The sequence below is a fragment of the Rhineura floridana genome, chromosome 3, assembly GCF_030035675.1.
Source record: "Rhineura floridana isolate rRhiFlo1 chromosome 3, rRhiFlo1.hap2, whole genome shotgun sequence".
Lineage (NCBI taxonomy): Eukaryota > Metazoa > Chordata > Lepidosauria > Squamata > Rhineuridae > Rhineura > Rhineura floridana.
The window spans coordinates 17,561,949-17,587,458 of NC_084482.1; the positions used below are offsets into that span (position 1 = coordinate 17,561,949).

Genomic DNA, 25,510 nt, shown 5'->3' on the forward strand with positions numbered 1-25,510 from the left:
CCTAAATACTAAAGACAGCGCATGATAATTAACAAAACAAAAACAAAGCTTATTAAAAGTAAGGATACATAGCTCAGGGAGGGGTTACAACATGTTATAACTTGAAATCGTGTCGATTGACCTTGCAGGTAAGCCTAAGAAGAACACAGAGGGCCTGTCTGCTGGAAGGAGAACTGTGGTCCTTCCTCATACATCTTTTCTTCTCCCCACCTCAGGATAGCTCAGGACATTTTCCAGAGACTACTGGAGCGCAATTACCTTCTGACAGAGACGGTGGATCAGTTGAAGTGTGAGAACTGTGAGCGGTTCCTGGCTGACCGCTTTGTGGAAGGCATCTGCCCCTTCTGCAACTATGAAGAGGCTCGTGGGGACCAGTGCGATAAATGTGGCAAGCTCATCAATGCCACTGAACTCAAGGTACTGCTACCCATATGGCCATGGAAACCTCCGTTCTTAGCATTTCTTTTTTAGCCTCGGGTCACGTTTTGTTCCACCGAAACAATGATGGAATCCAGAAGAAATGATGGAATGGGTCCCACCTAGGAACATAGAAAGCTGTCTTATACTGAGTTAGACCATTGGTCCATCTAGTCAGTACTGTCTATGCTGACTAGAAGAGGCTTTCCAGGATTTCAGGCTGGGTTCTGTCCTAGACTGACTTGGAGATGCTGGGGATTGAATTTGGGACCTTCTGCATGCAGAGCAGATGCTCTACCACTGAGCAACAGCCTTTTTCTCTGCACCACGCTAGGCTAGGACAGATTCCCCCTCTTCTCCCCACAGATGGAAACAGAGATTCCTGCAGTGCTAGCTCACGATCCCTTCTCAGTGTTTCTCTTTTCACAGAAGTGGATGAAATTTGCAGGCATAGGAGCCCCTTCAAAGTAGATTAAGCCTACCACATTGTAGGCAAATAGATTCAGGAGTTTTTGTGCAGGGTATTTTTCTTAAAAAGTCTCTTACTTTCTATTAGAATTGGATGCAATTTACAGGCATGGTCACCCTTTCTGAGAGGATGAAGTCTGCCATATTTCAGAATGATAGCTGCACTGGTTCTCACACAAGGGCAGACGTTACCGTTTTGGGGTTTGTATGTGACGTCCTTCCCTGGCACCACCTGTGTCGCTCTCACTCGTGGCTACCAGCAGTCAAGATCGTTGTGTTTATTTTTACCTCTCTCCGCTCTAGCACAGATCTCAAAAGATCCACCTGCTAGGCCACACTACCCAACACTCTGTGTATCCAATATAACCTCTAGACTGTGCCTTAGTCTCTTCCTGGTTATTTTGATACCTTGTGTCTGTGTGTATAGGTAATTCCCAACCCCCCTGAAGCCTCTTGCCTATGAAGCTCACAGCTCTGGGTTGCTCTGTGGTACTGGATGTTGATACAATATCTCTTCCTTCACCGCTGCCACCATTCATTACTATTTCTTCTTCAGCCTTGGTTACTCTGCCTCCCCCCTGGTCTGTGCCCCCCAGCTGAGGAATCAGGCTTTAAGTAAACCAAGAAAATATTTATTGATAACACTAAGAATAACAAGATTACTTATAGATTTCATTGACAAGCATATGGTTTCATATATGTTTCTCTTATGTTCCTAATTCCTACTATTTGCCTCAGAACTCCCAATCCAATATCTCAACAGCCACCTCTTACTCTCCACATCAACCTCCCTGTCCACAACCACCCTGTCCAACCCCCCCGACTCAACTGTCATCCTCTCATTTATACCTTCAGCCATTCAAACACACAGCCAATCATCATCCAGCATTCTACAGCCCATGTACTCCCCCTTCTCACTCACTCCACTTACCATATTTACATTCACATACAGGAACATCATAGTGTACAATAAAAATAAAAGATGGCAGGGTGGGGTAAAAAGAGTATGGATCCCCAGAAAAGATTGGGATGGGAAAATGTACTCTAAGCATCTTGGTAGGCAATGAACTTCACCTGTTACATGCATTTTTGGGGATATAGTCTCTTCTGCTTAGGGAAAGGGTTGGTGATGGGAAAAATAGCATAGATCCATGTGAAAAAGAAACACGGTTTTTAATATTTACTGCAACATCCCTCCCCTAAATCACTGTGATTGGAATGCCCTGGGAAAATAATTCACTGATTGAAACATAGACCTATCAATCAAAACAAAGGCTCCTTTCCACTCAGGCTCAAGGCGTTTCCCTGGTCAACTTGGTTTTGCTTTTGTTTAAAAAAAGAAAAAAGCCACATCTCTTTGTCACCTGTGTCCACAGTGTGACTCAGGACTGTAGAGAGTCCCTGATCCGACTCAGACACTTTGTTACTGTCTCAATCTAATTTGGGCATGTGGAAACCTTCCCCAGATTGCCCCTATAAGCCTCATAATTTGAGAAGTACGTAGAGCTGATGTTCACCCCTTGATTATGATGCTTCTATTTCCCTAATATGACGAGTAAAAGGGGCAACTTAGATTTGTAAGACTGGCAAGTAGAAGATAGTGACGGGTATAAGTAATTAAGGTCAGTGCAGAAGAATAGGGAATTATAGAAGCCAAGAGGGTGGAAACCTTTGCAAGTCCCACTCAGATTCCTTATGTACTCAAAGACTTGATTGATTGTGCAGGGACTGCATCAGAACATTTCAAGATTCTGTATAGGAAATTGCATCCGTCCCATTTGTAGATCACTGCATGCAACAGTCTTACACACATGTAAATTTCTTTACACTCACATAGTGAGCACATAATGGCAAGTTGCGGCCAGTAATTACTTTCCAGCACACACCTTTTTGCACACGTTGTGGTTCTACGTACATGATTTGTGCCACTTCCTTCATGGCATTTACTTGTTGGACTTGGGCCAAACACATTGTGACTCTGTCTTCTTTTGCTTCTTGCAGAAACCAATGTGCAAAGTCTGCCAGGGGACCCCTGTGGTAAAATCCTCGCAGCATCTCTTCCTCGACTTGCCCAAGGTGAGTCCCTCTTGTTTGGGGTTGGTTCTTGTGAAGGATGTTACAATGTATGTACGACGTACTCTTTGCTTAGTGCTATTAACGGTAGTAGTGAGTGCTAGAACATACGACATTACAACTGGAATCCCCATTCACTGACTTCAATCTTCCCACGGTTAGCTAGAAGACAGCCTGGAGAAGTGGCTGGCCGTATCTCAGTCCGCTGGGGACTGGACTCCCAATGCAAGATACATCACCCGCTCCTGGATCCGGGATGGGCTCAAGCCACGTTGCATTACTCGTGACCTGAAATGGGGCACCCCAGTCCCTTTGGATGGCTTCCGTGAAAAGGTGAGCGATGGGGCAGAGACCCAAGGCTCTTGGGGTCTAAGGTTTATCGCTGAATCCTTCCAGAGCAATACTGAGTGTTCGTTCTTCCTTGGCGGGTCAAGGCTATTCCTTTTGAGGGGGCCCCCAGATGGATCAGGGCATGGGAGTTCTAGCAGAACTAGAGTTCTAGTCTAGAGGCATGATGGCTGGAAGAAAGGAGGGCATTGTACAAGGAGCCCGGAATGTTGTTTGTGTTGTGTCTCCTCCTCTTCTGAAATCCCTAACCATCTTGGTGGCATTATTCACTAGTAACTTTATATAGCGTTTTTCAGTGAACAAAATGCTTTATTATTTCCGTCTCATTTATTCATACTTTGACTTTTACAAAGTGATGCTCAGGATTTATGCACGTGGCTTAATGCTTTATTCATCCCTCAGAATGATGATCTAATTGCCATACTTAACATAGAAAGGTCTGCTGTGCATGCAGAATCAATCCTTTCAATCCTTGCTTGAAAGCTGGAGAGCTGCTGCCAGTCAGTGTAGACACTACTGAGTAGATGGACCAGTGGTCCGACTCAGTATAAGGCAGCTTCCCATGTTCCTAAGTGTTGTTGATTAAATTTTGTATATGCAGAACACCTGTAGTCCACCACTGAAGAATCAGTAATCTGTCGCTACACACTTGGCATTGGTTAAAAGCTTGAGCTGTGTCCCATCTCATTTTAGAAATTAAGTGCCAGTGGTGTGACTTTCCATCTGTAAAATAAGGATCAACAATGTACGTGTGTGGGCAGAGATGCCAAATTTTCAACTGGGATGTTGTGAAGGGAATGTGCAGAGGATGGCTGTATGACTTGAAGGCTAGCCGCTCCTCTCTCTGCAAGTGCTTCCTGGCCTGCCTTCTATGAGTCATCCCCGCTTTTTTTGGTCTTGTCATTTTTGTAGGTGTTCTACGTCTGGTTTGATGCTCCCATTGGCTACCTATCCATTGCAGCCAGTTACACCGACCAATGGGAGAAATGGTGGAAGAACCCAGAGCAGGTGACGAGATTGTTGATTCTGTACACTTCTGACTGAAGGGGGATCTCCTTTGCAGAAGACATAAGACTGGGAGAGCCCTTCCAGATAAACTCCTTTTGTGTAAAGGATGTGCAGTAGTTCGTGTGTGTGTGTGTGTAGTCTGGAATCCAGGCAGACATTCTGTTAGATGGTGCATCTGAGCACTGAGGGGGGTGAGGGGTGCATTTAGGACCCAGAGTGTCTCCCTTCTTCCATGTGTTAGATTACATATGGTTATCCCATCCTCAGGGACATCTATGCTTCTGGTTATTATGGGTAGTAGTAATAATAATAATTCACAACAAATAATAATCTGCCATTTGGGGCAGAACAGGGTAGAGTGATTGTGAGGAGAAGTGTGCCTTGATAACCATGCAGCCCACCTCCTGTTTCTCTTCAGGTGCAGCTTTATAACTTCATGGCCAAGGACAACGTCCCCTTCCACAGCGTTGTGTTTCCTTGCTCGTTGCTGGGTACTGGTGACAGTTACACCCTAGTCAACCATCTTATTGCAACAGGTACTGCTGGGTGGGTGGGGTGTCGTGGGTGGGGTGTCGTGGGTGGGGTGTCGTGGGTGGGGTGTCGTGGGTGTTTTGCAAGATTGCCCACCTGCCACTCTTTCATTTCCGGCCCTCAAAAAGCCACTGGTTTGAAGCTAGACTTCAGGCCGGTTGGGTATCTTGATTAAAATCATGTCAGAGCTCCCGTGTCACAAAAAGGTTCCCTTTTTTGCGATATGGGATTGGAGCAAATCTTTAAACTCCTAACCATTTAAGCTCTGCTGAATCCGGCTGGAGGCCCATCAGGTCCAGCATTGTGTTCTCTCAGATGCCCCTACAGGAAGCTGACAGGCAGGACTCGAGCACAAGAGCACACTCCCCTCCAGCAGTTCCCACCAACTGGTATTCAGAGGCACAGTGCCTCCAGCACTTGAGGGAGAACATAGCCATTGTGGCTAGTAGCCACTGATAACCTTATCCGCTATGAATTGGTCTAATTCTCTGTTAAAGCCATCGCTGCATCTTTCTCTCTACAGAATACTTGAACTATGAGGATGGCAAATTCTCTAAGAGTCGTGGCGTGGGGGTCTTTGGGGATATGGCCATGGACACAGGCATTCCTGCAGACATCTGGCGCTTCTACCTGCTCTACTTGCGGCCGGAAAGCCAGGACAGCGCCTTCTCTTGGAATGATCTCATGCTTAAAAACAATTCAGAGCTGCTCAACACCCTTGGCAACTTCATCAACAGGTAATCGGGTGGCAAGGAGGGAAATCATGCATCAAATCCACAGTGTGAGTAGAACATTACAACCTGGTGACACATTTGTTTTTTTGGGGGGGGGAGAGAAGCAAGATAATAAATGTATATCTGACAGTTCCATGCAATGCAAAGCAGGCAATCTGCAACAGACTGTTTGTTCAGTGAATTTGTTAACAGATACAGATTTGTTACTGCCCTTGGTTGGGATACATGTCCCTATACTTCTCTGCAAACTACTTTTTTTTAAATTTCTGTATCCAGTTAGAGGTTTTAAATGACCTGCCTGTTCAGTAGTCAGCCATCAGTTTACTGCACACTAACCATTGGATCACAACAATGTCAAAGCAATACAACCATCAAATGATAATTAGTCTGGTTTCCTGTAAAATAAAATGACTGGCAAAACTGTAGAGTTTAATGGCATATAATACATCACTCATACTCATCCCCCCCTTCCTCTCTCTCAGAGCTGGGTCCTTTGTGTGCAAATTCTTTGGGGGAAACGTCCCCTCCATGGAGCTGAGTCACGATGACAAGCGCCTGCTGGCTAACATCACCCTGGAGCTGCGTCAGTACAACCAGTTGCTGGAGAAGGTCAAGTACGTCCTTGGAACCTATCACCTGCCATTAGCCCAAGGACTTTGTGCTGTCTCTGGTTTAGTCAAAATCCGTACAGGAGTGGCTCTTCCCAAGCATGGGCGGCAGCAGCATGTAGGCTAAGGAGAAATGGCGATTCCCCCACCTGTTCTGTCGTTCCTTTCCTCTTCATTAGATTGGCCCTGAACATGTGAATTAGTAAAAGAGAGCATCTGAGCTTGTGCAGAGATCCTTTCCATTACCCCTGAGTAAACATGTGGAAGAAACCTCTTCCAGAGTCCGCCTTGCATTGTGTTAAGAAACTTAATTTCTGGTTATGTACTTGGGTGTGCTGTTTATAATGGGGCTTTTTGAGAGGCAAAACCTGATTAGTGTTAAAGATGAAGGTGTAGAGGTTGAGCTACAACAAATGCAGGCTCTGTCACCCTTCCAAATAACAAAATTTACTAGTCCACAAGAACTTTACTACTTTGCCTGCCTGCATTCATCTTTGTTAGTATTTTGTGGTGGTTTGAGAAGGAAAAAACCCAACAGCTGATTTGCAAAAACTTTCCTGTATGGTTGCCTGGAGATGGTTCCTAACTTGCCCCAGGTGATCAGGCAAGCGGATATGTATAAGCCCCGGGCCCTGTCGCTTCCTAGCAACTAGGGTTAAGAAGAGATGGCTACATTTTTGTTTGCCCTGGTTTGGCTCCTCCTACCACTTTTCTGTTTTTCTCTTGCAGGATCCGTGATGCCCTGCGCAGTATCCTAAACATTGCTCGTCATGGCAACCAGTATCTTCAGGTCAATGAGCCCTGGAAACGCATCAAGGGCAGTGATGCAGACAAGTGAGTCTTGGCTGTGAGGAAAATGCTGGTTTGCGATGGCGTACTGTAGGTGAAGTGGCCAGCTAAGCCAAATTCTGTCTTGCCATTATGGGATATGCCCAACTTGTGTTAGATCCTGCTGTTAGAAAAACTGTTTCTCTCTTTGTTCCTAGGTCCATAGCTTCTTTCTCTTTGCTGTGAGCTAGCGGGCCTTGCTTTCTTTCTTTTGGGAGGCCTGGTTTGGCTCTGGCATATAGGCCGCCATCTCCTTTTCTTGATTTCTGTCTTTCCTTCCCCAGAGAGGCCTCTTGTATTGCTTATCAGCGTTATTTTATCTTCCTAGGAAGCGAGCAGGCACAGTGATAGGAGTGGCTGTCAACATTGCATCCCTGCTGTCCATCATCCTGCAGCCGTACATGCCTGGTGTGAGTGCTGCTATCCAAGGGCAGTTGTGCATTCCTGCTGACTACAATGTAGTGACCAATGACTTTGTCTGCACCTTGCCTGCTGGACACCAGATTGGGACAGTAAGTGCTGTGGAGGGGAGGCTGTACAGCTTGTGCCGGCACTGTGGCAAAATCTTCCCTGAGCTAAGATGGAGGGCCAGTTTTCATGAATGGCAGATAAGATGGTAAAACGTATTTCTCGACTTGTACAATTTCAGGCTTGTATAACAGAATGTTCCTCAACTAAAAAATAAAATAAAATCCCAGCACATAGATGACTAGCGTGCCTTGGAGAAGGACCCTGATCTCACTGAGCTGGGAGCTAAAAAGAATATAATTACAGTGCCTTGCAAAAATAATAGACCCCTGACCAATGGTCTCATATTACTGAATTACAAATGGTAATTTCATTCTGTATGATATTTTATTTTGAAACGCTGAAACTCAAAAATCAATTATTGTAAGGTGACATTTGTTTTATGTTGGGAAATGTTGGTAAGAAACATAAAAAACAAACATATTGCTTGCATAAGTATTTAGCCCCCACACATTAATATTTGGTAGAGCCACCTTTCACTGCAATAACAGTTTTAAGTCTTTTGGGGTAGGTATGCACCAGCTTTGCACACAGTGTCAGAGGGATTTTGGCCCATTCTTCTTGGCACATTTGCTCCAGGTCGTTCAGGTTGGTTGGACGTCACTTAGGGACCACCATTTTCAAAGAGCACCACAGATTCTCAATGGGATTGAGATCAGGACTTTGACTGGGCCACTGTAGGGCATTCACCTTTCTGATCTTGAGCCACTCCAATGTTGCTTTGGCCTTGTGCTTGGGATCATTGTCCTGCTGAAAAGTGAATTTCCTCCCAAGCTTCAGTTTTTTAGTGAAGCAGATTCTCTTGCAGTATTTCCCTTTATTTTGTTCCATCCATTCTTCCTTCACTTTTAACAAGATGCTCAGTCCCTGCTGATGAGAAGCATCCCCAGAGTATGATGCTGCCACCACCATACTTCACTGTAGGGATGGTGTGTCTCGAGGCACGGGCAGTGTTAGTTTTGGCCAAAAAGCTCCATCTTGGTCTCATCTGGCCACAAAGCCTTTTCCCACATCACAGCTGGGGCATCCCATGCTTTCTGGCAAACTCCCGATGTGTTTTCAGATGATATTTTTTGAGTAATAGCTTCTGTCTTGCCACCCTCCTATACAGGCCAGTGTTATGCAGAGCTGTTGATGTGGTTGACTGGTGCATCATTACTCCACTCCCAGCCACTGAACTCTGTAGCTCCTTTAAGGAGATTGTTGGCCTCTCTGTGGCTTCTCTCACAAGTCTCCTTGTTTGAGTGCTGAGTTTTGAGGGATGGCCTTTTTTTGGCAGTGCCTGGGTGGTGTGATGCACTTCCACTTCCTGGTTATTGATCCAACTGTGCTCACTGGGATATCCAAACACTTGGGTATTATTTCGTACCTTTTCCTAATTTATGCATTATCTCTCACTTCTGTAGAACACTCTTTGGTCTTCATTTTCCTTCAGATCCACAGCCTGAACAATGATCCTTCAACAGTGGGGGTTTTATCCTGACAGTGGGACTGCAACGTTAATGGTTCACAGGTGGAGGCCAATGGTAAGGTAACTGTGTCCTCAACAGGGCAGTTGCTTTCATCTGTGTAAACTGAGAGCTTCCAGAGCACAGGGGTTGAATATTTATGCAAGCAACATGTTTCAGTTTTTTATGTTTCTTACAAACATCTCCCAACATAAAACCAGTGCCACCTTATAATAATTTTTGAGTTTGTGTTTCAAAATAAAATATCATATGGAACAAAATTACAATGTACCATTTTTAATTCAGTAATATGAGACCATTGGTCAGGGGTCTGATTACTTTTGCAAGGCACTGTATATTGCAAAGCAGGATCATCCATATATTATCCCCATCCCTGAACAACAGACATTCTAGACCTGGGATGCGGAACCTGTAGCCCTCCAGATGTCATTGGACTACAACTCCCATCGGCTCCAGCCACTATGGCTAATGGTCAGGGATGATGGGAACCATAGTCCAGCATTATCTTGGGAAAGAAACTGAGAAAATGATTCCACCTTACTCCAGTTAGCTAAGCCAGGTGCTGCAAAGGAAGACCAAAACATATCCAGTTGTCGCTAGCTAAATTGACTGAATTACTTCCTGGCCTTAAATATGATCATCAGACCCTGGAGCATGATATCTTGTCTATCCATTTAGGTCCTTCCAAAAGGAGTGTCAAGTAGTGCCCAATACTCTGTCATTTCTAATTGTGGCAGGTCTTGATGCCAGCCTGATGCTGAAGCAGAATTTTGTGTACCTGGAATTGTGTTGGCAGAAGATTGATTGTCAAGGAGACAAGGATGATAGCTCCAGTCAAAGATGGAAACTTACGTTCTGTCCTGTCATTCACTTACCCTTGCTAGCTTCCCACTCCTAACAGATAGGTTCATACAGTTACAAACTTTTCTCTACAGCCGTGAGGACTAGAAATTTAAATTTCTTTAGGATACCTAGAGCACACATGGTAAGCATTCGGAATACATGCAACAAATTTACAATGGATCCCATGGATTTGTTCACATGACTCCTTCATTTTCCATCAGGTGACCCCTCTGTTCCAGAAGCTGGAGACTGAACAAGTTGAAAACCTGAGAAAGCGCTTTGGTGGTGGCCAGGTAAGGAGAGGCAGCTGAGACGATCACACAGGACCTCTTTGGGAGAACCTTGTGCAGTAAGTGGGTGGAGTCAGTGTTTAATCAGATACAAAGAAAAGAGTTGTAGGAGAGCACACTGAATGAGACTCTGGAAGAGCCTCTGCTCTGGGGTGGGGTTCACTCTGTCGATAAGCAGAGGCCACTTAGAGCTGCAGTGCTCAAGAACCAGCAGGCAAGCAACTCCACAAAGTTGACTTTGTGTTGCCACTGCACAAGTCTCTTCCCTCAGCACTATACTGTATACCCTCCAGTTCTACCAACCTGATCGATAATGATTGTTTCTTTGCCCACCATCCTAGGATGGGTTATAGCATATAAAAACACAATTCACTGAAAATGATAAGCAACAACCCCACCTATACATTACAGGGAGGACATCAAAATAAATTCTTCCATTGTCAAAGGCCAGAATACAGCAACCAACAGAAGCTGTAAAGAGATGGTGCCAAACGCAAATCTGTGGGGAGGGAGTTCCGCATTCTTGGGCGATCACAAAGAAGGCTCTGTCGTGACTCTTCTCCCCCCCCCCATGTCTGAGAGTGGCAGCATGCTAGAATAGTTATTGCAAAGCTACTGAAGCTCTATTTTGCAAGTCAGTGATGAAAATGCATCATGTGTTTTGGCTGGTATGCTGTACCTCTCCATTCCGAACACTTCACCATTGCACTCTCTTAACACAGTAATTCCCAAACTGTGTATCAGAGTGGTGGAATGAGATAACTGTTCGTGTGAGACAAGAAAGGAATGAGTCTTTAGAGCCATACGACAATGGAACCAATTACCTAGAGAGGCAGTGGGCTCTCCGACACTGGAGGCGTTCAAGAGGCAGCTGGACAGCCATCTGTCGGGAATGCTTTGATTTGGATTCCTGCATTGAGCAGGGGGTTGGACTCGATGGCCTTGTAGGCCCCTTCCAACTCTACTATTCTATGATTCTATGAAAGACTCCAGCTACCCACTGGATCTCTACCTGATTTGCTTGCTCTGGCCACATCTTCCAGTCAGCCTCTACAGGAGGCAGGTCATCTTGCCCTGCATGAGGTGTGATTGGATCATTCACATAGCAGAATTGCCTGCCCTCTGGGAAATCTGCCTGTCATATCTCTGCATGAGTTGCTGCTCAGGGCTTGCCTGTTTCCAGTCAAGAGGCACACTCTGAATAGCAACTTGTACGGAAACAGATGGATGGGTTTCTCTGCAGACGGGCAACTCTTTCTCTCCTTTCACACTCTTTGGGGGAGACCCTTTCTAATACCTCCCTCCCATTTAATTCAGATGTAGTGATTCGGGGTGTGTGTGTTTCAATGCTTTTCACTCTCTGCTTCCTTTTTCCCCATAGTACCTATGCACTTACAGTTTAATTCCCAGGCTAGTCATCTACCCAACTTCCACAGCAGCCACACTAGTTAGCACTTCTTGGCTGGGGTTAAAGGGCAGTGTGTCTGCTAGCTGGATGTGGAAGGATCCTACACTCCCAGCATCTCTTGTATCCTCCTTCACACTCTTTTTTGGAGGGGGGGCTTGGGTAATACTGCTCTAGGCTGCTTGTAAAGTTCTTATCTCTCTGCTATAGCACCTAATTGCTTGTCTCTCTCCTGCCTCTCCACTGCTCTTGTCTTGTTTCCTTTTTCCAGTTTGAAGACTTCCCGCTGAATCTAAAGGTAAACGTTTCTCTCCCTGGGACACTTCCTGCTCACTATGAGTAACTTTGGGGTGCCGAGGAGGCTCCTTGTGGATCTAACATAGGTGCAGGGAATCTTTGGCCCTTCAGATGTTTCTGAACGACAGCTCCCATCATCCCTGGCCATTAGCCATGCTCGCTGGGGCTGATGGAAGTTGTAGTTCAGCAGCCTGTGGAGGGCCAAAGGTTCCCCACACCTGATCTAACACTTGCATGAGGTACAGACACACTGGTGGTCCTTACCTTGCTCAAGCTGCAGTATAAACTAACCAAAAAGCTTTCCTTCACAAAGTTAGATCAATAGTTTATTAACAGTGATGGCCATCTTTTTCTTCCTTTGGCCACGAGTAAATCCGTACTACAGAAAAGTGTCAAGCAACAGGACAGTCCCTGTGCCCTGCCTGGTGCCTTGACAGTGTGGTTTGTATCTCTGGCCAACTGAGTAATGGGGCAGGCAAATGTGCTGGAGAAATGGCTGAGGGGCAGGTCTGACTCTGTGCTTGTTTTTATTATTTAATTTGTATTCTACTTCATTGCCAAGGTGGGTTCAGAAAACACACTAAACAGGTTCACAGGCACCTCCTGCTTCTCATGGATGACAGAGGTCTCCCAGCGGGGAGTGTAGCTCCCCCTGCAGCTCAAAGATGGGCAACACTTCAACAAATACTTTTGCCCCCCCCCTCCAGTTGGGGCTCAGTTTGTTTCCTGTCTCAGCTCGGAGTACATCCTGTTCGTGATCTCTCTCCTCACTGAGTTCATTCTTATTTTTCCACTTTATCTGTTTTTCTCTCATCCCCTCGTCATAGGTTAGCTACCTTGCTTGCCCTTCACACATAGATGACTCTCCAGCACACTCAGCTGATGGGAGCTGTAGTCCAAAACAACTGGAGAGTGCCAGGTTGGGGAGGGCTTTTCTCTGCCTTTCATGCCCTCTCTGTTCTCCAGTACATCCCTCACTTCCCCCACCTTAAGAAGTTCAGTCAAATGTCCCAGAATTCTTTTCAAACAGCCATCAAAAAGACAACGCAGCCCTTATGTATCATACTCATCAAGACTCTTCCATATGCATGACAGGAATGGTGTAAATACATTGGACAGGCTTCACCTACAGAATTTCTACCTCTCTCTGCCTGTTGCTTAACAAGGCATTTAAAAACACAGAGCCCCCCCTTTTTTTTTGGAGATGGGGGTGAGAGCCATCCTTATCTAATCCCAGAGGTAGAATGCATGGCTTCTAGCCCTGCCTGCTTGGATACATTACGTGGCTTCGTATGTATTGCCATGACTCTTGTCCTGTTGTAGCCCTTTACTGATTATTGTGGGAATAACTGCCTGGACCAGTGGCCAACCTTCTATGGTGGTGGATGGAGGTTTACTTCAGTGGTAGTTTATGAACAAGAGTGTGTCCTACAGCGGTGTGTAATCCCGACTGCCATGTAGTTAGGATTATGAAACTGTTGTGACCCTTCTTCTGTACCTGGCAGTAGTTTGGTTCCTTCTGAAGACAATACTAAAGCAGTTCTGGTTATGCTTGTTCCCTGGATGCTAAGTAGCTGACTCATTTACATTCCCTTCTCTCTCTCTTTCCCCCACCCTCCAAATCTTCAAGCAAAAAGCAGCTTCAAAGGGTGAACAGGTCGTGGGAGCAAAGGAACTTCAGGAAGAAGTAGCCAAACAGGTGAGACTGCACAGTCTAAATAGGTTTTTTTTAATGGACCATCAGCCTGTATAGAATAACCACTGTATTGGACCATTCTTCCCGAACCTGATGCCCTCTTAATTCCCATCAGCCCATACTAAGGCTTGCAAAGGATGATGGGACCTGTAGTCTGAAATATTTGGAGTGCACCAGGTTGGGTAAGGCTGCATTGTAAACTTTTTAAGAAGTTGGATAGATTTATAAATTTTGCCAGGAGTCGTCATGCTGCATGGCTGCCTGCCAGTTCACTTCCTCAGCACTTGGAGAATGAAATGTTTTAAAAGAAATGTTTGTTTCTAACTTTCACCAAAACAGGACAGCATAAAATGGAACAAGGTTTCCTTAGTCTAGAATGGATCCAGCCTTATAGTATAAACTTAACAAAGGGCAAGCATCAGATAGAAAGGTCACATCTCTGCGAGGTTCCCCTCTGTCAAGTCTGTTCTACAGTGACATTAAAAACAAACACCTAGAGTAAGCATAGGTTGCACTAGCTGAAAACCACGCTTCTGCATATTAACTGCTGTTTAAGCCTTATCTTATTTTTAATGCAAATCTAATCTGGTTTCGGTTTTTCTTAAATAAGTCCTGCAGTGGTAATGAACTTGTCATGATTATAACTGCCAGCAATAGAATGTTTACAACCTGTAAGTTTTCAGAGTACTTGATCAAGTTTGACTGGGGAAAATACCTCACACGAGGCTTGGAAAAGGGGGGTATAGGTTGTGTGTTCATGTGCATGCATGAAGAGCAGCCAAGGTCTGAACAAGGCTGGTGTGGTGATGATAAGCAAGAGGGCAGAGGTGGCATGCAGGCAAGAGTAAGGGGAGAGCCACCTTTAAAAGATGGAAGGGTTAAGGAGACACCCTGTGCTGCTTGGGGTGGGGTAGGCTGAAAGGACATTGAACTCTACTAGGCAAAATGTCTGCTGCAAGTTTCGGCTGCTGTAACTTGTGTAGTTTGCCTTTTTCAAGAAAAACACGCAATCTTGCCTTGCAGGATTCAACCTGCTGCCCCTACAAAGCTACAGTATTTTAACTCCAGGCTCTCTCTGTCTAGGATAACCACATTCAGCAGCTGAAGGCCCAGAAAGCTGAGAAGAAGCAGGTTGATGCTGCAATCTCAAAGTTAGCGGAACTACAGAAGCGGCTCAGCCTAGCTGAGGGAAAAGGGAAAAAGAGAAAGTGAGTCGGTGGGTCCTGCAGCATCCCCTGGCTTGGATCAGCAGGCTTGTTTTGCTATCTGCACATCAGTGATGGAGTTCAGTTTCTCACATTTTCACACCATTAAGTTATGTAGTCCTTTCCTGTTTTGTAATGCATTGATGAACAATTAAGAATCCTTTGAAGTATTTTAAATATAGTGAGAAATAAATATTTCATTGGTTAAATATACATCTATAAGTACAAAAGCTATTATTGCATTCTGACATGCATGCTTTTTCTACTCCTCCTACCTTTTTTGGCAAGAGGGAGGTGGTTAGGTTAAGAGCAAGACCAGCTGGAAAAAACAGTAGCCCATCAAAGACAGAGTTTCTCTGGCATAGTCAAGTTGCATGGTCACCTTTTGTAGCTCAGTTTTTTGGAAAGGCAGGCTCACTAAACCAGAATAGAAATAAGCAACTCAAGTCCAAAGGAAGTTAGTCTATGGAACGGCACCAGTCTACCAGGCCAGGGTGACTCATACCCCTTGTTGCAAGAAAGTGCTTGGCCCTTTCCTTTTTAGCATGTTGCTTACAAGTCATAGATGCTCAGGTTGAGAACAGTGAATATTTGGTCTGCAGCAAGTCAGTCATCAGTTCAGTACAGACAGGAAGTTATGCCGCTCCATTAAGTCTTTAGGCTGACCATACGCTGGATGAGCGCTGCTCTTGTTGCTTCTACCTCAGCACTCAACCGCTTGATTTCCTGCTGGAGATACTCGTTGTGGGCCATCAGCTCCGCCACCCTGCGCTCATTCTCCTGCTCCCGCTCTCTGCCTCGCTGCCTCTTGCCTCCGTGGTGGGGCTGTCCGCTCTGCTTCCTCTTCTGGCTGGTAGACACCCCTTCCTCCTCATCTGTCCCAGTCTGGGCTGGGGAACTGTGGCTAGAGTCTGATTCAGGGGGTCCTGCAGGCTCCTCCTCTAGCAGTCCCAGCAGTTCAGCTGTGAGGTCAAGGTCCAGCTCACAGTTTCCAGCTACCTCACTCCCACTGGCTTCCAAGGGATCAGAAACTTCCAAGTTCCACAGTACAGCAGTATTGTCAATGCCATCAAACTCCTTCTATAAGAAAAATGAAAAAGGGGGTGAGGGCCTGGTAGAGATGTTATAGAGTACCAGGGCCGGCGCCAGGCATTACTGGGCCCTTGGGCACCAGCCTGCCTGGAGGAGCGGATCCTGTCTGTTCCGCCTACCTCTTTCCAGTTTCCTACTGCTGCATGTGCAGGGCTGCCATCAACCAGGATAGCAGTGGAAGCTTTTCTAAGGGGCTGATACCCCCACCATCTTGGTTGGTGGCATGCATGCATGGTACGCTACAGATGCGTGCATGCCTGCCATCAACCAAGATGGCGGTAGGGGCATCAGCCCTTTAAAGTAGCCTCCACCACCATCTTGGTTGATGGCAGCCCTGCACATGCGCAGCAGCAGAAAACAGAAGAGAGGTAGGTGAAGCGAGCAAACGGGCAGACAGCCTGGAAGCTCCTTCCCTGCGATCCGTGGCAGGGACTCTGCTGCTCATTGCAGCAGGAGAATGCTACTCTGCCACCCGCACAAGGGGCCCTTCAGGGGGCCTCAGCCAGGGCCCAAACTGGCTGCCCTTTGGCACCAGCCCTGCAGGCTACCTGCCTGTACCTCCTAGAGTCAGTGTGGAATTTGGCCTACAAGGACCAGGCTTCAAAATCCATGCCCACTGGGGTGGCCTTGGGCTTATTGCTACCTTACAGCCTCCCTTCCTTCACAAGGTTGTTAGGATTAAAAACAAAATGGGGGAAGGCCACTCAATTTCCTTGGAGAAAGAGTATATGAGATACATATGGGATTAGATATTTACGCAATTAAGGATGATGGTGAATGGTAGCCCTACTTAGAGTAGCCCCACTGAAGTTAGACATGACTAACTGGTTCATTAATTCCAATGGGTCTACTCTGTGTAGGACTTACTCAAATGCAACCACGTGTTTAAAAAAGTTGGGAAGTATTTATTAGTATTTCCAAGATATATGAATTACAGTGTATGACAAAACCGCAGCAAACCCTGCAGTAGCATAACACCGACATACTCATTTGATAACCTTGCGTTTTGCACAAGCTGGCCATTAGTATCAACATGTGAACACAGATTATTCCAAAGGCAATCTTTGACCAATGTGCAGGATAAAGGGCATCCAAGTAATGGCAAATTTGTCTTTGGCCTTTGCTGGCCTGGCAGCATTGTTGAAATGTTTTACTTATGTTTTTAGTAGACTAGCACTCTAGCAAGCTGGTCTGGCTTTGCAAGGATACCAGGATCAATGAAGCTACTCTGATTCTCCAAAGTGGAAGGATGCACACACATATGTTTTGGAGGATGAGGGGGGGAAGAGGAGGAGGAGAGAGAAAGAAACTTTAAACGAATAGGAAATGTTAGGATCCATACTAAAAGTCAGGACCTTTCCATTAGCTAGGAATATTAATACTGTTGTGCAAAGATTGCATGCTGGGAAAAGTCAGGGATTGGAGGTGTGGGGAAGATTTTGAAAAGTACATCAATTTAATTTTACATAGTGTACTTCAAATCTCTATCCCCCCCCCAAAAAAAAAACCTAGAAATAGCTGAATCCAAAGACTTGGCTTAACAGCATAATCTAGGTGTGGGAAACCTGTGGCCCTCCAGATGTTGCTGAACTATGGCCAGGAATGAAGGGAGCTGTAGGTCATCAACATCTAGAGAGCCACAGGTTCCCAGGGCCCAGTGAAATGCTATAAATGTCTACACAGATGTAAGCAGCCTAAAGTGACAATCTTGCATACTCTTACCTGAGAGCAATATCAATTACATTTGATGTGATTTCTGAATATACATGCATGGGATTGCATTTTAAGAATCAAAGCACACTTAATATCATTTAAACATATTCAAAACTTTACTTGGATGTTAAATACTAGAATACTTGTAACATACATAACTACTCAATTGCTTAGTTCACTTATATTGCTTAAACATGGAGGGAGACAGGGACAGTGAATTAAAGCACTGGAAGTTTTCCATACAGTTTTTAGAATTCCTAAACAATTTTGTATACCATCATATAACTGAGGGAAGAAGCCTGAAAATAATTGCCTAGGATTTTTATATGCAATGTCCCTTGTGTACATGGCTTATGTATGGTGTATGTGTATGAAATCACGCAAATGGAGAGGAACAGAAGACTGAAGGAAGCAAGAGCACCCTGTTATAGCAATCCTCCAGTGCTGGATTGGGAAGACAGGTGAAGCTGAGCCAACCCATGGAAGAATTACAAAACGGTTGCTTTCTCACCTGTTCCTGTCCCCCTACAGGGGGGTCTGTCCTGCTGGTTACATCCAAGGAGAGCACCTCCTGCAAGTCCTCGTACCAGGCTTCTAGCTCCCAGGTGGGCACTGGGGTGCCCACAGAGAAGGGCAGTGATTCTGCCATCATGGTTCAGGTAACGCCTACGCTGTGTCTGGAAGAAAGATGGGGTGTATCAGAGAACTAGGTAACACCAGGCATGTCACCCCCTATCTCTGCAAAGCTAACCCAACAGTGCACAGTGAGGATGGGAAGAGTGTGCAGAGCCTGATGTTCCACCGAGCCAACCCAGTCCAAAGGCAAAACACAAGGAAGAGTCTTTAATTTCATGACAAGGAGCCCTCTTCCATTTGTTGCAAAAAGAGCAAGCTCTGCCAATCCACTTGTAATTGCACCAATGGAAATTATTATTTCATTATTTATTACTTTCTTATCCCACCATTCCTCAAATGAGCCTCAGGTGGCTTACAAGGTTCTTCCCCAACTCCCATTTTAGCCACACAACTCTGAATTAAGCCACGGCTGAGTCTGGATCTGAACATGTGGCGCTCTGGTTCTTAATAACTAATGCCAGATAAACAGGAGCTGCCCCATGCAAATGCCAGGGTAAAGCATCTCAGTCACATCATGTTTCTGCCATATTCTTGGTGGTAGCCCTGTGGAACTTCCTCCCCCCAGAGGGGTATCTGGCAACTTTACTATATAGTTTTCGGTGAATGCTGAAGACTCGCCACTTTAATCTTAACCTTTGACACCTGAGACATATTTTTAGGACCCACCCTATTTCTGTGATGTTTGTGATTTTAAGTGGGTTTAATTTGTTTTTAGGATGTATTTTAAAGTGTTGTAACCCACCATGTGACCTTAGGGTGAAGGGTGGGTAATAAATTGAATTAATAAGAATTTAAACAGCAATCTCTCACATAGGAAAAAGAAGCAAAAGGTATGTCTCATTCTATTGAAAAGAGAATCTCTTATCCTGTGCTGACCAGAAGGGTGGCTTAGCACTATTCTGTGGCCAAACCACACTGGGGATAAGTCTAAGAAAAATCTTACTCCTCTTTGGGGAAGCCAATATGGCACAGCGAATGGGTTACAGGCCACTTTGCAGTCACTTTCCCATTGCCTCAGAGATGAGGGCAGAAAACAAGTTTGCGACCACCCAAAATTCAAGATGCATGGATGATGCTGACATAGGTTGGCTACTTTTGGTTCAGGCAGTTCAAAGCATTTAGTTAGGGATATGAAAGATCAGCTAAGGGATTGGCAACATAGAACTGAGGTGGTTATTAGGCATCAGTTCTAGAAGTTCTTTTGTATGGGTTCAAAGGTAACAATATAAGCTCAGCCGTCTTAGAGCACAGCTTATTGATTATCTTGACAAATGGCTCCTTCATAACCCATCTCAGCCAAGAAATTTTATTGAATCAGGAAATACACCCTAGGTATGTGTGCACCAATGTAATTTGTAGCAAGCTCTGGTATGCAATTATGCTAAGGCCATTCTCCTAAAAGTCAGGGATGGGGAACCTATAGTCCTTCGGATGTTGCTCCCATTAATCCTGACTATTAGCCATGCAATGCTAGCTGGGGCTAAGGGGAGTCCTGCTGTCAACAGGCTGCCCGCCCCTGCTATATTAAGAAACCTCACTGAACAGTGGGACTTGCTCCTGAGCAAACATGCACAAGGATTGGACTTCACAAGTACACCATCCGTAATGTGCACCTGAAGACTTCCACTATCACATGTACCTTATAGATTTAGTTATTTTCCTGAATCAAGAGGCTTGTAAAAACAATGTAGGCCAGCAAAATTGTATTTTTCTGCATGGCTGGCTAAAGTGGGCTCACCTCATATCCAAAACATTTTCTAGGAGCACAGGGTACCTTCCATAGGGGCATAAGCGCAGACATTAACTCAGAACTCTCTACACTGCAAATCTCTCATACTAGAAATAAGAGGTGAGTCATCGTCACAAGACAGCCTGGGAGTGCCAGCCAAGCATTCTTGCAGGCTCAAACATTTGACATTCCCTTTCTCTGTGGCCTTGTGACAGGCTAGAACACGCCTAGAAGAGAAAGCATCATTATTACACTCTGGCTTGGTGATTAGGTGTGGTTACAACACAAGACCCTCTAGAGCAGGGCTGTGGAACCTGTGGCTCTCCAGTTGCTGCTGGACTAGAATTCCCATAATCTCTTGACTATTGGCCACGCTTGCTGGGGCTGATAGGAGCTGGAGTGCAACGACATTGGGGTGGGTGGGGAAGGAACCACAGGTTCCCCAATACCTGCTGCAGAACCAGGCATTGGTAACCTGCTGAGCAGTGGAAACCAAACAAACTTCTAGATGTAATACAACTATGTTTTGCATAGTTGAGTTGCATGATACACAGTTGTGTATTTTCCAAATGCATGTCTCCACCAGCTGCTTTTCTCCAGGATATGTTCTGAAACATAGCAGAAGAGAGCAGTAACAGTTCTTTTCTAGTTTTGAGATAAACCCCGATTAGGGTTCCACTTTACAGATTTGTCCCAGGGGAGTTAATGGCTTTTTTTTCAAGGGGGTGCTCACTTTCCCACAAGGCCTTGGGCAGATGTTGCAAGGGATGCTGCATTTTTAAAGTAGCAATCCAGAAGCAGGTCCCAGGGCTATAGCCTGCACACTGCAGCAACCTCACTGAAGCCAAGCAAGGTGGAACCTAATTAATGCCCTGATAGGAAATTCTCAGGAACCCTATGGATGTAACCTTGAGTTCCATTATGGGAGAAAGGGCACAATGTACACATGTAAGGTTGTAACCAACATCAAGTAAGCAGATGTCTGCTCACAGAACTTCCCCTTCCTCGCCTCCAGCCACATATCCCCCAAATCTGCTCTGGAGAGTCCCCCAGAGGAAAGGGAAGTTCCACTGTATGGATGAACAGTCTGTATTTCTCTCATGAGGACACCATTGGATAAAGCCCTTAACAAATGAAGTGAAGGAAATAAAACCCACAACAAACTGCAAAAGTGCAGATATGTCATTTAAAAGATATTAGGTTATGCAACAACTACCTGTCTTCAGAATTGAGATCTTGGGTAGGATCAGAATTTCAGTCTATGAATTTGGAAGGCACATTGAAAAGCTCTCTATTAATCTTCATGGAGAAGTAGTCCACTGTGTGAACCTTGTGGTCATCAACTACATTAATGCTTGCCAATTTGGGTTAATTGGTCTGCTGATCTGGTACCATCTTAAACACACAACGCGAGAGGCTTTAAAACATTTGCCAATGCCCTGTTGGTTAGTGTGAGGCACCATGGTACCGCCGCATTCACCTCTTTCCATAATGCAACAAATGCTTTATAGCAGGGATGAGGAACCTGATGCCCTCCAGATATTGTTAGAATCCAACACCCAACAGCCCCAGCCAGCATGCCCAATCAGGAACAGCAAAGTCAGATAAGATATCTCAGAGCATTCCACTGCTTGGCTAATCAGCAGTACTTGTTTGCATCAACACAGCTGCAGTAAGACACTGTGCCCGTCATGGAAACTGGTAAGATGTGCATGCACATTAACTCAAGAGTTAAGTTCCAGTGAGTTCAATAGGTCTTATTCCCAAGCAAGCACATGATTGCAGCCCTTAGCATCACTAGTCAAATATGTCTGAATATACGTACAACTAAGTATTTTGCCTGTAAGAATGCCCTAAGCTTCACTTTATGTAACCTAAGCTGCCTCCTCGGGTTCTTATTTGATTTTAAAAATAAAATATTTAAGAAATGACAAATTATTTTTACCTGTTTTCAAGTGTGATGGTGTATAAGGATGCGATTTTTCATTCGAAGCTACAGGAACAAGAGGAGAGACTATTATTATTTGCATGCTGATGACACCGTACAATGATCTGATCTTGTTCACTACCCACTCCAGGGGTAGCAGAGGAAAATATATCTAAACAACACCTGTCATTGTAAGCAATGCACCAGGATGAAATGACACTGCAGCACAGCCTTCTTTCAGTTTCCATCAAGCCTTAATAACGCCTTCTAGTTTTGGAAGGGAGCGCTCCCTGCTCAGAAAATAATCCCCATCTTCCAACCTTACAGACAAAATAAATTCTAAAGGCAAATGTCCTGCATTGATCCCTTTCAATTAAGTAGCATGCTTAAGGGTCTCTGTGAAGTTTGGGTGCTCTGGAACACCAGCAACTGGCAGAATAAGAGATATGGCAAGTGCAGATATCACAGTGCTTTTATGACATAGTCATTCTTGGCTGCAGCTGATGCTATGAAGTACTATGCTCAGGCCCTTTTCAACACACACAAAACCCAGGATCCATTATTTTTAATCATTTTAGGTTTATCATTCCATGTGCGGTAAGAAAGCTGTTTCTGTTTTACAGGTAAGAGAACTGAGATGGGGAAATGTATTTATTTTATTTATAGCCCAGCCTTCTATGAAAGAGCTTGGCACAGCATGCAAATAATTCTTTCAATACTATCCTCGGAGGAACTTTGTACGGTAGGTGAGACTGAAACAGCAACTGGCCAAAGGCCACTCCACAAGCTTCACAGGTGAGCAGAAGCGTGGACCCAGGTCCACCTGTACCCACTATACCACACTGCTCAAGACCTTGTCGGATCCAGGAGTTGAACCCATAGTTTTAAAAAATTATGATGTGGATAGAGACTGCCTTTCGACAAAATGCAAAGGATCTGAAGCTAAGCTGCCTGAAAGAATCTTTTAGGAAAATTTGCAGTGGCCTATTTCTCTCAGCCCTCTTCACTGTCCTGCAAGGGTCCCTCAAACAGATCACTGGACACCCTGCAGTGCCCCAAGTTGAAGAGCAAGGCAGCAACACGGGCATGAACCCCAAAGGAATGCAACAGGCGCTGGGGACGCACCATTGGTTTTCATCAGCCCCAAGTGATGCAACAAACTAGCAGAGTTGGGGATCCTGAAGCTGTTATGCAGCCTGTTGTGGGCAAGAGTGAGTAGAAAGGCCTCCCTAAGGAGCCATGTGAACAGGCATTCCAAGTCATCCGAATGCCCCAACAAGAGGCATTGCAGTCTTTACAGGAAGATGTGATGCCACTGCTCACACAGAAAAATAAGAAAATGGAGCATCTTGCTTGTTTCTCCTCTGAGGAACCCCTAAATTCTCATAAAGGCTGGTCAAGATTTTGTTTTTAAGCCCACAAAAATTGTTCACTGTGAGGAAGGCTGCGCTCTAACGTCTCTTGCCAGAAACCAACAGTACATACAGCTGTCCAAAAGGATGCAGCCTCAAGAGCTGGCAGGGTGCCCACAGTTCCAAGCTATTTTAGCACACAAAACAAGATCAGTAAGAGCTGCCCTCTCCAGTGCTGGAAGCCAAGCTAAGTAGGAAAATCTGAGGGGTTTGCCCACCACAGAGGACAGCAGCCATCTCCCTTACATCATCTCAGTAGATTACTGTCAAAATTCATTGCCAACAAAAAAAGAAAAATTAAAAGAAAAGGACCATGTTGTGTGGGTCCTCAGCACATATTTATTTTGAAGATGTGTGCCCATGTTCACCGAATTCATTCCTGAACTTCGAATTTCCTCAGCTGTATTTTGACTGTTGTTTAATTAGTCTTTATGCACCATCAAAACCGCTAATAACGGAAGCACAAACCTACACCCGACAACCCCTCTCATTTTTTTAGTAATTATTTTTGCCGGTAGGCAAGCAGGCCCATCTTTGCTCTTTTTGCGTGGAAAGCAGTCTCAAAAAAAAAAGGGGGGGGGGAGGACAAAAAACGGTACTGCTCAGCAGTCGGCGTAAGGGTCGTGGTCGATCAACTCTAAGGGGATCGTTAAAGCCGACCGTCTTATACCAACAATTAAGGTTACAGTAGAAGTTAACTGGGGGCGCAGTCAGGGAAGTTTTATTTCAAAGCAAAGGAACATTAGAAGCGGGCTAGAAATTCTGACAGACCCAACCTGAAACGGGAATACGACTTTATTTCCAAGTTCACTAACGCAGCCAAGGATGGAGGGACAGGAAGGAGGAAGACAAACAATTTCCTTCCCCTGAATTCAATGAATGGTACAGAAGATCCCTCTCTATTCCCTCTCCATCTCTTCCCCCCCTCTTTTTCTGTAAATCTAGCCGTCCATTAACTCCCCCACTGGCAAATCCCCTCCAGGGGACCCAGGCGTCCGAGCCCTCCCCCATCTTTTATTAAGGACTCAGGTGTCCGAGCTGCCAGGCGTTCTTCTTGCGCCAGCGGCCCCGCTCCCTTCCCTTTCCCAGCCTCGCACCTTCCTACGCGGCCCCTTCTCGCCCGCGATCCTGTCCCCCAATTGCTGGCTTCGGCTCATTCTCCCCTCGCAGCTCATCCTCTTCTTCACAAGGCTGCTGCCGGCTTCCAACTGCCAACTCCCTCCTCCCGCTCCTAAGCCCAGGGTAGTCCTTCGAGCGCGCCCCCTCCTCGCATGACGCAACCCTTGCGCCATCTCTAGCCAATCGGCGGCGCCGGGCCCTTCCATTGGGGGGGACGGAAAGAGCAGTCACCGTCCAATCGCTGCCGCCGCTCTCCACCATGCCCCGCCTTTCCAAGGGTGGATGACGCAGCCCCTCGGTGGTGGTGGATACTGCCGCGTCGCACCCGGAAGTGACTCCTCCCAAAATTTCCCCCTCCTTTCAGGGTCACGAGTCTTTAAGTAGGTGAGTCATGCTTGGAGGATGATGCAATGTCCTGGCAACCATTGGAGGCGGCGGCGCTGGCGGTCGAGCCCTGACCTTGGCCCTTTTAGGTCTCCTTTTACACAGGACGCACCTTGTTTCCCCCTCCTCCCCCCCACCATCTGTCACAACGAGCCAGTGCCCAGAGCGTCTTCTGTAGGGACTAGGCCGGAGTACGTTGAGAAGCCATGGGCCCCGTCCTAGAGCCTTTATGACGTCACGGTCCGCCCACCTGCTGTGTTAAAGGGCCAGGCCTCCCTAGGGAAGTAGGGAGGGAGCCCTCGCCTAGGCACTGCTAGTGTACAGAACGCCTCGCCCAATGGGATACGCGCCGTGTACCCTTTTGGAAAGGGAGGCGGGCTTGCGATTGTGTTTTTTTTTAATATGTACGGCATCTAGAGGATCCTCTGTAGCGCAGAGTGGTAAGCGGCGGTAACGCAGCCGAAGCTCTGCTCACGGCCGGAGTTCGATTCCAACGGAAGGAGGAAGTCAAATCTCCGGTAAAAGGGGTCAAGGTCCACTCAGCCTTCCATCCATCCGTGGTCGGTAAAATGAGTGCCCATGCTGGGGGGTAAAGAAAGGCCGGGGAAGGAACTGGCAATCCCACCCCATATATACGGTCTGCCTAGTAAACGTCACAAGATGTCACCCTAAGAGTTGGAAATGACTCGCATTATAAGTGCGGGAACACCTTCACCTTTTACGGCGTCTAGAGACTTCTGCACGAGACGA

General features: G+C 45.9%; 2 protein-coding genes across 7 annotated transcripts in view; one reads left to right on the plus strand and one right to left on the minus strand.

Annotated features, from left to right (window-relative positions):
- MARS1 (methionyl-tRNA synthetase 1) overlaps positions 1-14,958 on the plus strand; it is a 30,657-nt gene extending 15,699 nt beyond the window's left edge. For 3 of the 4 annotated variants that reach the window (XM_061614651.1, XM_061614652.1, XM_061614648.1), the window contains exons 10-22: positions 216-417; positions 2,887-2,961; positions 3,121-3,291; positions 4,219-4,314; positions 4,733-4,850; positions 5,369-5,582; positions 6,062-6,193; positions 6,917-7,021; positions 7,344-7,527; positions 10,077-10,148; positions 11,822-11,848; positions 13,478-13,546; positions 14,627-14,958. In XM_061614651.1, coding sequence (XP_061470635.1) covers positions 216-417; positions 2,887-2,961; positions 3,121-3,291; positions 4,219-4,314; positions 4,733-4,850; positions 5,369-5,582; positions 6,062-6,193; positions 6,917-7,021; positions 7,344-7,527; positions 10,077-10,148; positions 11,822-11,848; positions 13,478-13,546; positions 14,627-14,755 — 1,594 coding nt within the window. In that variant the 3' untranslated portion in view covers positions 14,756-14,958. The remainder of the gene's footprint in view (positions 1-215; positions 418-2,886; positions 2,962-3,120; positions 3,292-4,218; positions 4,315-4,732; positions 4,851-5,368; positions 5,583-6,061; positions 6,194-6,916; positions 7,022-7,343; positions 7,528-10,076; positions 10,149-11,821; positions 11,849-13,477; positions 13,547-14,626) is intronic. The other variant, XM_061614650.1, reaches the window with a different exon arrangement.
- Positions 1-24,854, minus strand: DDIT3 (DNA damage inducible transcript 3). 3 transcript variants are annotated; one of them, XM_061614654.1, is made up of 4 exons: positions 24,608-24,854; positions 21,864-21,911; positions 18,065-18,230; positions 1-15,828 (listed from the first exon to the last, which is right to left on the minus strand). In XM_061614654.1, the coding sequence occupies exons 3-4, from the start codon at positions 18,203-18,205 to the stop codon at positions 15,397-15,399; spliced, it is 573 nt and encodes a 190-aa protein (XP_061470638.1). In that variant the 5' UTR covers positions 18,206-18,230; positions 21,864-21,911; positions 24,608-24,854; the 3' UTR covers positions 1-15,396. The 3 variants fall into 3 exon arrangements, with proteins under 3 accessions (XP_061470638.1, XP_061470639.1, XP_061470637.1); XM_061614655.1 differs by lacking the exon at positions 24,608-24,854 and adding an exon at positions 24,355-24,509 and having other exon boundaries at positions 1-15,825; XM_061614653.1 differs by lacking the exon at positions 24,608-24,854 and adding an exon at positions 24,355-24,508.
- Positions 24,855-25,510: the final 656 nt, after the last annotated feature.